At 50.8% G+C, this 12,614-nt stretch overlaps 1 protein-coding gene across 1 annotated transcript in view; it reads right to left on the bottom strand.

The window, feature by feature from the left end:
• The window catches only part of JPH3 (junctophilin 3), a 122,230-nt gene that overhangs the window by 86,595 nt on the left and 23,021 nt on the right, over window positions 1-12,614 (bottom strand). Inside the window, exon 2 of the mRNA XM_044987824.1 lies at window positions 640-1,417. Within this exon, the coding sequence (XP_044843759.1) occupies window positions 640-1,417 (778 nt within the window). The remainder of the gene's footprint in view (window positions 1-639; window positions 1,418-12,614) is intronic.

The raw sequence follows: 12,614 nt of genomic DNA, 5'->3' as shown, positions 1-12,614 counted from the left end.
CCCAACATCCAGACGAGTGTTGCCTGCATTTGGATTGAAGAACTGAGCCCTTTTTGTGCAAATTAAAGGCTCCCAGTTACAAAGCACTATCTGGGGAAGGGAGACCACTCGGCTAGGGTGACCAGACAGCAAATGTGAAAAATTGGGACAGAGGGTGGGTGGTATATAGGAGCCTATATAAGAAAAAGACCCAAAAATCGGGACTGTCTCTATAAAATCAGGACATCTGGTCACCCTACCCTCAGCAAACGTGCTGGTTCAGATGGGTGGGGGGCCCTCACTTGTTGCTTTGAATAAGGTAGCGCAGTCAAACAGTCAATTCCATTATTGAAAAGTCCAGCCCAGGACACAAGGAGCCCTGGGTGACACTGAGCAGCTCAGGCTGTGTCTATCAGCAGGTGAGAGCTGGAGAACCAGAGAGAACCACAGGCTCTATCTGTGTCCATCAGCCCCAATAAAGGATCCCCTTTCTATTCATGAAGGCCAAACTTTGTCTCTCCTTCAACATGAGGGACACCACAGGTCACACCGAATGCCATAGAGATCAGAGTCACAGCAATGGGCCTTCTGCCAGCCAACATCTCCCCCGACCTCCCCTCATCTCCGCAACGACCAGACATAACAACGAGGCAGCCTTACCTGGAAGCTGCAATCTCCGCTTTCTGCTTGGCGATGGTGGCCGCCCTCTCTGCCGCCTCGGTGGCCCGATCCACCTTTTCGCGGATCTTGCTGGCCCTCAGCGGGATGAGGTTCTTCCGCTTGCCGCTCACCAGGACATTCTGTTTGTACTTCCCCTCCTCCTTGGTGCCGTCTGGGAAGGTCATGCAGCCGTAGCCATGGCGCTTGTTGTTGGCCCACTCCCCCTCATACTTCAGCCCGTCCGAACGCTGGCTGACCCCGAAGCCCGAGCGCTTGTCGTTCTTCCACTCGCCCACGTAGATCTCGGTGGTGGTGGCATCAATGTCGTCCTCGATGACGGACAGCTCAGCCTCACCCTCACCCAAGCTGATGGTGGAGTTGATGTCGCTGGCGGTGGAGCTGACGGTGCTCATGCCCGCCTCGCTCCGGAAGGAGCTCTGCTTGCTGCGCTGGCTGGCGAGGGAGCTCTTGGACTCAGACTTGCGCAGCTTGAGCCCACTCAGCAGGGACCGCCGGAAGATCCCCTTCTTCTTGCTCTTGAGGATCTCGGCGTCGCTGTGAGCCATGAGGACGAAGCCACCCCTGGAGACAGCAGGGCTGCCGGCCACGGCGGGCGAGGAGTCGGGGTGCAGCGCCGTGCCGTTGGTGTGCTCGCTGCGCAGCGAGTTAATGGATGTCCTCAGGGGCGACCTGATAACCGCAGCCATGCCATAGGGGACGCTCTGCCGGACGCCATAGCCTTGGCGCATGCCACCAGCCCACTGACCCTGGTACGTCCCTATGAACAGAGATGCCGGAGGAAAAAAAACAGAGAGAGCTTGATTTATGCACTGCACAGAGCCCTGCCTAGTGGGTTGTATACAGGAGCATAGCAATCACTGAGCCATTCATTGCTGGGAGGATGGGAGCCCAGCGAAGGGCAGATCCAGATCCAACCCCCCTCCCAAGCCTGGAGGTGTTTTTAGTCCAGGCCCATCTCTTTTTGTGGGGGCAGCCAGTGTGTTGGTGGGGGAAGGAGGAAGAAATATCTTAGCAAGATTCCAGGAATGCATTTCAGGTCCCTTGGGAGATGGCCCGGAAATAATAGGAAACAGCCAAGGCACCACATCACATGGGCCTATCATTCCAGGAATTGCCTATTACACCCACGCCCTAAACTGAAAGAAAGAGAGCAGGGAGACAGAGCCCAGGAACTCTTATCCTAGAACCAGGGGCGGCTCTATGTATTTTGCCGCCCCAAGCACAGCAGGCAGGCGGCTTTTGGCGGCGTGTCTGCGGGAGGTCCGCCAGTCCCGTTCCTTCAGCATACCCGCCGCCAAATTGCCACCGAAGCCGCGGGACCGGCAGACCTCCTGCAGGCATGCCGCCGAAGACAGCCTGACTGCTGCCCTCACGGCGACCGGCAGGCCGCCCCCCACAGCTTGCCACCCCAGGCACGCGCTTGGTGCGCTGGTGCCTGGAGCTGCCCCTGCCTAGAACAGAGTAAAATCCCATCTATTTTGGTCACCAGCCTCTGACAGTGATCAAAGCTGGCTGGTACATTACAAAAGATTTATTTATATACATAGCGCCTTCCATCCAAAGAGCAGTGGAAGGAAGCAGCAATAGAGAAATAAAGGCCACATGCCTAGGGACCCATCTGGATAGTACATTCAGAAATGTGCACCCCTCTGCACTCCTGCATTTGCGTGGGCATTTACCTGGGTTACTCTACAGGTATTTAGGAGTCTACAAGTATACATGGGCACTTGCAGTAATTGTAGGTGCAAATGTATGTGCAGTTTTGAGGGCTATAAGTAACAGTCCATGGGAAGGCATAACATCCTTATTACATTTGTAAGTGTGCAATACTCGGCTCGGAGGGAGGGGCGGGGCGGGAGGACTGTCTTCCCGCCCTGAGCTGATGTTCATTCATGTCCTGAACCACTGGGATCAACCTCCTTTGTAATTTTATTCCAGGCATTTTAACTGCAGATCTTGGTCTTAATTCTTAGTGGCTTAATCCTTTCTGTGCCCACAGTTTCCAAGCTGACTGAGTGCACAATGAGGTATTTATGAACGCGAGTAAACACTCCGTCCTTGCTTTGCCAGCAATGAAGGGATAAGTGGTGTAGGGCAGGAGTTAAGTTTTTGCTAAGAAGCCATCCACCTTATTTCATAGACATTTGAATCATAGAACTGGAATGGACCTCAAGAGGTCATCTAGTCCAGTCCCATGCACCCATGGCAGGACTAAGTATTATCTAGACCATCCCTGACAGGGGTTTGTCTAACCTGCTCTTAAAAATCTCCAATGATGGAGATTCCACAACCTCTCTGGGCAAGCCTTTCTCTCAGGGCTGATCCGTCAATGTGCTGACGGCCTCCTGAAAAGTGCTCCGCTCCCTGCACTCCTTCTAACATCAATGGGCTCTGCCTAGCACCACCCTGGGTACACTCAGCACCTTGCAAAATTGGGCCCGTCCTTTGTACCATCCTGATACCTACGTTGCAAGGGCTTCAGAAAATAGACTTGCTGGAACAGTGACCCCTCTCTGAACCAAACTGAAACTAAACCTTGATAAAAACGGCCCCAGTAAAGCCCAGATTATGCCCTCGGACTTAGTCTGATAAAGTCTTTCTATCCTCTCTGCGTACAGTAGGACACGTTCTTTGCCCTTGGTAATAATCATGCAGAAATTAGTGACCTGTTAGGTTTCTCCTAGCCCATCTCTGTGGCTGGTGGAAGGTTGTTCCCTGCAATGTTTTCCAGTGGTAAGTGTCCTGAGCAATAGGGCTTCCACTGCTTCTACTTTAGGCCAGAAGGGCTAATTAGGATAATCTAATCGGACCTCCTGTATATCACAGGCCATAGAATTTCCACCAGCTCACACCACTAAGAGATATTTCCTAAAATGCAATCCTAAATTTCCCTTTATTCCCTGTTATTGGAAATTCCCTACCTAATTCTGCTCCTTCCTTGAAATCTAGGCTGGTCAGACACTTCTGTGCAGTTATGGTTATCACCTTCTCTTGCTCATCCTTTGGCCAAGCCTTACAGTCTGAATACTGTTGCCATCGGTTACATCAATTGTTTTTTAAATAGTCCTGTCCTACTGTATTTGTCTGCCTGAGTTGAAAAATGGAGTGGGGGAAGCCAGGTCTCTTATTTGCATTGCCTGCTTGGTGTGTTTTAGACAAGGAAAACAAAAAGCCCAGCCTGCCTCAAACAATTCAAAGCGAAACCCTTTTATTTTGGCCTTCCGGACGGTATTATTTATTTGTGGCACATTCACATTGTGAAAAACTCCTGTCCTGGGCTCTAGGGGCCAGACTGTCCAAGGGATTCAGGCACCTAAGGATGCTGGTAGGCACCTACAGGGATTTTCAAAGCACCTCAGTGTGTTAAGTGTCTAACTCCCATTGACATCAATGGGAGTTAGACACCTGACCTGCATAGACCTTGCCAGCTAATCAAAAATATAATCCAAATGAATAACAAAAACCAAAACAGGAGATCACAAAATAACAGCCAGTCACACCCCCCAACCTGAGACTCCCAAAGGAATGCCCCCACACTCTCATGAGCACCTCAGTTCTCATCAAACACTTTCAGAAAGGCCACAGATCCGGGGCTACTTGGGACTGAGAGGAAGTGAATTCCAAAATGGAGGGGTCCGCATAAGAAACTACCTGCCATCAGTCCCCTCCCTTACAGGGCTTGTCTACATGGCAACATCCAGGAAAATTAATCTGAATTAAGTGAAGGTGTAAATTTGAAGTGAATTAGTTAACCACATTAACCACAGTGTGAACACCTTCATTCAGAATTAAAGTGGCCTTAATTCAGTTTATCTTAATTCACTTCCAAAGTGAATTAAACTAAGCCAAATTCAGTCTGCTTTAATTCTGAATAGCAGCATCCACACAGAGATTGAATGCGGTTTAATTAATCCTCTTCAAATTCACACCTTCACTTAATTCAGATTAATTTTCCTGCATGTCCCCACGTAGACAAGCCTATAAACCAAAGTGGGGTTCCAACATGAGTACCTCCATGCTGGTCACAATCAAGTCAATGTGGCACATGGAGAGAGGTGTCCCAGGTCAGATGGTCCCAGGCAGTTTAGGGCTTGATAGGTCAAAACCAATACCTTAAACGGCAGCCAGTGATGATCACAGAGCACTGGGGTGGTGTGATTGGGATGGGCTATGGCACTTAACAAATGAGCTGATGTGTTCTGCACTAGCATTAGCCTGTGAGTGGGTTTAAGGGGCAGCCCCAATTAGAGCACATTGCAGTAGTCCAATCCAGAGGCGATGAGTGGATTTCAGCAATGAGATATGAAAGAAAAGGACACAGCGCTGTAACCAGATACAAATGGGAAACAGCCATCCTGGTTACTGATGCTATTTGTTCGCCTGGGAGCCACTGGGAATGTAACCAGCCCCCCAAACTGTGAACGTCAGTAACAAGCAACGGACATAAACCTCAGCAATATTCTCTGCTTGCTTCCTCCCAGCACATCATCATCACCTCCCTTTTATCTCGATTCTCAGCAGCACTCTGAGCTGGACGAGACAGAGATATTAAGCTGACTGTCATCAGCACGCTAAAAGCATTGTAGCCGTACCATATCTCTCGCTAAAGCCCCAATCCAGCAGAGCACTTAAGCATGTGTGTAACTTTAAACACCTGAGTAGTCCCGTTGACTTGACTTAAAGCTGGATCAGGATCTTACTCTCCTTAAGAGCCCATAAGGACATTGAGGAAGAGAGGTGACAGTAGTGCACCCTGTCTCAAAGTCGCCAGAGAAGTTGGATGCACTTTCTGCTTTTGCTTTCCTTAGCCAAAAGTAACAGATTTGTGCTTTAAGCTTCCACAGGCTGATTTATCCTAAACAATTGGGACTTGGGAGACCTGGATTCTAATCCCAGCTCTGCTGCTGGCCTGTTGGGTCACTGCCCTGCTCTGGGCCTCAGTTTCCCCATCTGTACAATGGGGCTAATGATATTGACCTGCTTTGTAAAGCACTTTGAGATCTACTGGTGAAAAGTGTGAGAGAAGGGCTAGGTGGTATTATTACCCCAACATGTGAGGATCAACAGTCCTTGTAATTTCATATTGCTCATCCTTTCTAAAAGACCTTACTAGGCTATTTGCCGCATAGAACTTCCAGATTGGAAAGTCTGGTAGAGTCTATCTAGTCCTTCCCCTAGAGCCAGTGCTGTCTATTTTCTATAATAAATTAAATAACATGTAATAATAACTGGTACTTTCTATCTAAGGATTTCAAAGCATTTGATCCCTGGACTAAGGCACAAATAGGTTTGTAGTGGAAAGAGAGAGCCTGAGACATGAGGCCTGGTATAGGAGGTATGAGGCCGAAGGCCTGAACTGAAGTAGCCCAGCCCTGCTGATATAAATCAAAGTTAGGAAGAGTCAAGCTATGAGTAAAAGTCAGGCCCTGTACAATGCATACCTACTTGCAAGTTCACGGAACTTGGCAAGAACAGGGCTAGTATTGCAAAAATGCAAATCCTCCTAAGAAGTGCTAGGCACAAGACACTCACATAAACACATTGAAGAGCACCCCGATACAAGAGTATGGTGTAAGCACACTCTCCGGAGATGGTTCAGGGACATGCTGACCCCTCTGAAAGATAAGGTCAGGATGACAGGGTGCTGGATAGAGATGTTTTGCCCGAACCTACATATACAAGATAAAGGGTGGTAACTAACCACGTCAGAGGGGCAATACGTAACTTGTTTGTATCAGTGTATAAAAGAGGGGTCACAGGTGTCTTTGTCCAGCCACAGGGGGGAATGGAAAGTCCCGTCATTCACTGAACCACTTCCATTGTCACAGGCATACATGTGCTAGTGTAACAGTAGACATTGATCCGGGGAGCTGGGACTGTGCTTGGTGGTCAATAAACCTGGCCGAGTGCCTTCACTATAGAAACCGAGTCTGTGGTCTTCGGGGCAGTTCGATCAGAGCCTGCTGTAAGGGCTCTCTAGCCAGAGCCAGTGCAGCACACAACAAGAACACACACGCAGCCAACAACTGAATACAAGGTTAATGCTAATTTTTTCCCCAACACTAACAAGCTGTTCCAAACAGCCATTTGTGCTTCCAGTTAGAGGAGCCTCCAGTTAGAGGTTTCAATTGGAGATGAGCATGCCAGGGCTTTTCTGGTTGCACCCAAGTTGTCTGGGCACCAAGGCAGTGTTATCTGGGGGGATGTGCACCCAAATGGGATTTTCAGAAGGCCCTCACTGGGGCACATGGACTGCTCCAGGGGCTCAAACATTAGTTATTGCAGAGGCATTCCTCAGCCATGAGCAAAAATGAAGCAATGCAAGCAGCAGCCCCTCACCATCTGCACTCTAGTCAGAGAGAAAGGATCCCACCCAGACTAACTCCAAGAAGGCACAGGGAAAGAGTCAGTGGCAGACAGAGGATTTACTGAGGGTTTATTGGATTAGTACAGGACAGGAGGGAGGAGAGTCAGGATTATGGATGTGGGGAGAGGTGGGAGGGAGAAAGTGGAAAGGTCAGGGTCTCATGTTGGCGTTTGGGGGTGGGAGGTTCAATGAACAGAGAGGGAAGCTGCATGTCAGGGCCGTACACCATGGGTATGTCGACACTTCCATAAAAGACCTGTGACATGTCAGTTGACTCAGTCTTCCAGGACTCGGGCTGCAGGACTATAAAACTGCAGTGTAGACCCTTCCCCCCTTGGGGGTCTCAGAGCTCGGGCGCGAGCCCGACCCCGAACGTCTACATTGCTATTTTTAGCCCCAAGCCCCGTGAGCCCGAGTCAGCTGAGTTGGACTCTGAAATGCAGTACCGCAGTGTAGACATACCCTATGAAACAGCTGAAGAAAAGAAGGCCAGTGCTCTGAGTAGGACATTAAGAGCCTCAGGCCCCAGTTCATCTCTCTCCCACTCTGCTTCCCAAGGCTTCCCATGGGCCCTGAGATAAGAGAACAGCCAGTGCCCTCTGGCTATGTCCCCTCCTCAGTCCTGATGTGACCCTTACCACAGGGGCTGGCACAGGGCCATTTTGGCTGTTCACCACTGATGGGAAAGGTCCCTCATGCAGGGACTATTCCTGGGGCCTGTCTGCCCTTTACAGGTGCCTTTATGGCACCAGCGTGATGTAAAGGAGCCTTAGCACAACAGAGATTGGCCTCTTGGGGTCAGCAGTTCAGTAGCAGAGTCAGGAAGAGACCCTACCTCTTACTGCTAGCCCTCGGCTGCATCCACAGGACCACGCTGCTACCAAGGAATGCTCCTCACTTCAGTATGAGTGCTATATCCAAGAAGCCTAATGTCAGTTCTGTTCATAGTTACAGCTGTCCAGGCACCGCGCAGTCGCTCTCTCTCCTGCATAGCTGACTTGGCAGTGAACTCCTCCCTGGGGTTGTCCCTGCGAGAGAAAACTCTGGGGAACATGATCAGGGAACACCCTAAGGAAAAAGGAGTGAACTCTCCCCAAGCCCTCTTCCCCAAGCCTCAAACTCCCTTCTTTCAACCCTAAGGATCATAACCCAGCCACAAAGCCTCTGGTCCCTGCTTCCTCCTAGAAGCAGGATTGAGAGCAAAATGAGATCCTAATTTCTCCGCATTCCAGGCTGCCTGGCTCCCGGGTGCTGGTATAGACCCATCTTTGCTTCCTTCCTACATTCTCAACTGCAAGAGCGGGTGCAGAGGAGGATGCACACACTGTCAGTGCAGAGAGGGGGATGGAGGACTAAGGCAGCTGTAGGCTTCTCTGCTCAAGTTCTGAACTCTCCCCCTCCCATCTGAGTCACTTGACTCAGTTTCCAACCCCACACAAGTCACTTGACCTGTCTGTATCTCAGTCAATCCCCAGCTGAAAAATTGGATTAAGCCAGATAATAATAAAAAAATCCAGGTCTTTGCTAAAAACCAGAGGCTGCACTGAAGAGCAGAACGAAAAACTATCAGGGAGCGACAGAGCAAATCTCTGAGGGCCCTCAGGGAGCAAATTGGTTGCACCAAGTTACAGCAGAAGCAATTGTCTGTGTATTTCTTTATCAACTTGAAGGACCCAGTGAGACTGCAGCCGCTTTTTCCAGAGATGACCTGGCCAATGTGTGGCCTTAAAACACATTTCCAGACCTGCATGTGGCCAGGAACAATTGTTCTCTGCTCCTTAGTGGGTTTGGTTTGGCTTTTTTAACCAAACCCCCAGAGAATGGGAAGACACAAGGCCAGCTTTCCCACACCGCGGTTTTCTTCTGTCAAGCCATTCCTGGCGCAGCAGAGAATAAAACACGAACCATACCACCCTTCCCTTGGATGGTAGCTTAAATTTATATTGTTCCATGGTTGTATCCTTTCCCATTGGACACAGGCATCCTGGATTTTGCTACTGGGGACTGGCTGGAAAGCACAGCTGCCAGCATTTCAGCGTGTAATGGCACTAATGAAAAAGAGCAAATAAATCAACTGAGGCTGGGAGTGTGTTTTGGGGGAGCCGAGCAGCCCCTCTAAATGAACATTCATTTCTTTGTCAAGATTCTAAGCCTTTTAGAAAACCTAACCATTCCAACATCTGGGCGTGAACAGAGGAAGGGTGCAGCCTGTCACCCACTGCCATATGATCTCCCGTCGCTCCCTACCACCCTGCTCACATCGCCCGCCACCAGCTTGACTGTCACCCCCTAACATTTGCAAAAAATATGCACAAAACGTCAAATCTCAGTCGGCTAGGAGATTGTTGGAAATGGAGCTCTTTATAGGAAATCTCCTCAGGCTTCTCTAGTTTTCACGAGGGGCCAAACCAGGTTTTTGGACAGCTACAGAATTGGGAAGCTGCAGAGGGAATGTAAAAATTTCCCTCCCCTTCCCCGCCCCCACTTTCCCTCTCTGTAACTCGGGTCCTGTGCTAAGCACAACTCGGCCAGACAAAAAGATCAAGGCCTGCATCTTTAAAATGCCTTTAATGATTTGTACGAAACTCCCCAGCGAGGCCCTCTCCTGGGGTGAGCTGTAGTGTGTGGAATTCCAGAAAAATCCTTTTGTGGGGAAGTCAGATGAAGGAGTTGAAAATTAGGCTTAAAGTTGGAAGCCAGCTTGAACCTTTACTAGGGTGTGGCTGCTGCTGCCACATGATGAACACAAAAGGAGCCCAGCGGTCTCTGTAAACAGATTGTACAGACATAAAGCCTGATCCTATGCGGTGCTCTCTGCCATCGACTACACAGCCCCCAGGGTTGTCAGAGGGGTTGTATATGGAACCAGAATTTGGCCCTTGTGAGGGGATGTGTACCCCATGCAGGGAAGGAGAGGGCTGAGGTGCGTGCACCTGAGAGGCCAATTATGCTGCCTAGCTGCACCTGGAGGATGGGCCAGGCATGATTAAAGATGAAGCCTGGCTGGGGAAGGAGTTGGAGGGTGATTATAAAGAAAAGCCATACAGATTAGAACGAGGCACAGGGAGAAGGAAAGAACTTTGCAGTCCATCTCTGAATAGTAGAGCATGGAACCCAGAGAGATATGGAGATGCCCCCAGGGTGACGCATGCTCCAGTGATGTGCCCTGACAGAAGGGCAGGACTTGGACCTCCAGGGAAGAAACCCAGGAAAGCATTCAACGGAAGAAGAGCATTGAGCGGGAGTCTACACCCTGGGATGGACTCTGATGGGAGAGGGCAGCAGGGGTGAAGGAGACTCCTGGAGCAGACTTGGGAGAAGGCCAGCTGACAGGCAGGTGGCCTTAGGATTGGACTGGAGTGAAGGACCCACAGTGGGGGCAAGTCTCCTGTGGGGTAACTCTTGAGAGTCAGAGTTCTGCAGAACAACAGAAAGCTGGGGAGGATCCGGGATGGATTAAGTTTAAGCCCTTGTGAGTTTGGTGAAAAGGCTCCAGGGAGGAGACCTGGGACCACTGCCCTGACAACCAAGTGGGATGGAAGGGGAGCCTTGGAAGGCGGAAGATGACAGCCTGATGACTGGTGTAGTGTAGGACATTGTCTGTTAGGGACACAGATACCCTGGAAGGGGAGAGACTTCAAAGTGAGCTGTCAGGGAGGGGATGTCAAGTCACGAGAAGAGAGACCACCACGTGGCTGGATTGCCTGTCAGCATGGGGCACTAGAGAGGAAAAAGCTGCTATGCCAGGCCCAGCACTGAGCGGGAGCGTCATCGCTGAGTCAGGTTTTCTACACCCTATGTATAAAATTCCAGAGCATTCCTGCTGCCATGCAGTCATCTCTAGGGCGGAACATGCCCTCCGTCTGACAGCGCACAGCAATGCTGCCCAACAGATTGGGGCAGGAAGCGGAGAAGAAACCAGCAGGATTTGGGCCGGAGCTGGAACCACTCTCCCAATAATGCGAGATGCTCTGGCCTGCTAGAGAATTTGGGTCCATGCTGCCCACCCAACGTGCCTGCCTCCTGGGGCAGAATAGCCAATCAGAGCTGTTGCAGGCAGAGCGCTCTCCCCCCTCCCTCCCCACAGCCACCAGGAAGGGTGGGGGAGCCAAAAAGCCCAACAGCTCAGGGTAGGTCTGCCCCCTCCTCCCCTCCCCTCTGCCCTCCTGTGGGCAACAGGGTCAGGACAGTCCCTCTGCTCTTCCCCTCTCCCTCCCCGCAGCACCTGGCCTGGGCAGGGGCAGAGGGGGATAAAGAGCCCCTGGAGCTGCCCCCTGAGCCTGGAAGGGGTGGGGGGACCCTGCTGTCCCCCCAGCCAGGAAAGGGGGGTGGAGAACCCAGGAGGAGCAATGGGGAGGTAGAGGGCTGAACTGATGGGGTGGGGATTGAGGGAGCTGAACTGGTGGCAGGGTTGAACTGCTGGGTGTGGCGGTAAAGGAGGAGCAGAATTAATAGCTGGGCAGGGGACAGCTCTGGGGGTGAGAGCTCTGCCCGCTGGGGCCAGAATCACCTTATTCAATAAATCTGGGAGAGTGGGAAACACGGATTGTCTCATACACTGTCTCTCCCACTGGGGATGGGCAGGGACAGTTTGAAAATCAAATGACAGACCAAAAAACACAACATGGTCTTTAAAATATAGCCGGCAGGACTGAGAATCCTATATCCAAATGAAACTGCACGGGGAGTTTTAGGTATGCCGAATGTGCTGGCATTACCCAAGCCTGGAGTAAAGGCAGGACACTTGGGCTGATCCCTGTACCCCACGATTGCAAAATGAGCCATGGGATTATTTCAGGGGCCCATAGGGCCCCCTATTGCCATGCTGAGATAATGGCTCAGTATTGATAAAGGATAAACCACCACTCACTGAGTTACTGGCAACTTTTCCTGCAGCTCCCAGGTTATTTGTGATGGTCGTTCATTGACCTAGCCTAATCCCGCTCATATTTCATGAGAACTGACATGATTACACCCCAGGGCAGCATGGGAAACAGTTCTGAACCAACACTGCTAACAGGCTATCGGACGTGCCAATGGCACAGAATAACCAGAGGGTACGAACGCCCCAGTCACCCTCCCTTGCACTGCTAAGCCACCCCAGACCACCCTTTGCACTGGGGTCTCCTGCTAGAGTGGCCCAGGGGTTGCTCTGCCAGTCCTGTGGCTCCCACAGACATGCTGCTCTTGTGCCAGGAATTATTCATTCGCTGGGGGTTCCAGGTGGCTGCTTTGTGGTCTCTTTGCACTGCCATATCCAGTGCAAAAGGGCAATGGAGCAACCATGAACCAGCCCTGTGGGCTAGAATGCTGAAAGGAAACACTCTCTTGCTACATTTTTTGTCAAAAGTCCAGTACTTACTTTGATAATACAACTAGAGCAACAGCCATTTGCTTTGTAGCACTTTCTGTGTAATCAATCAACGCAAAGTGCTTCCTGAAGCATGAACGGCATGAGAGTAATGGAGTGAGTGCATTTAGGAAAATGCAGCGTCCATTATGCGGTCAGCAGCATCCCGCAGGCTGCCGTGGACACCAGGGCCATATGGTCGGGGCTAATGCTCGATGGCAGTCACTAAAAGAACAA

The sequence above is a fragment of the Mauremys mutica genome, chromosome 14 (assembly GCF_020497125.1).
Source record: "Mauremys mutica isolate MM-2020 ecotype Southern chromosome 14, ASM2049712v1, whole genome shotgun sequence".
NCBI classification, from domain to species: domain Eukaryota; kingdom Metazoa; phylum Chordata; order Testudines; family Geoemydidae; genus Mauremys; species Mauremys mutica.
Note: the sequence above shows the minus strand (reverse complement) of the source record. Positions and strands in the feature narration are given on the sequence as shown.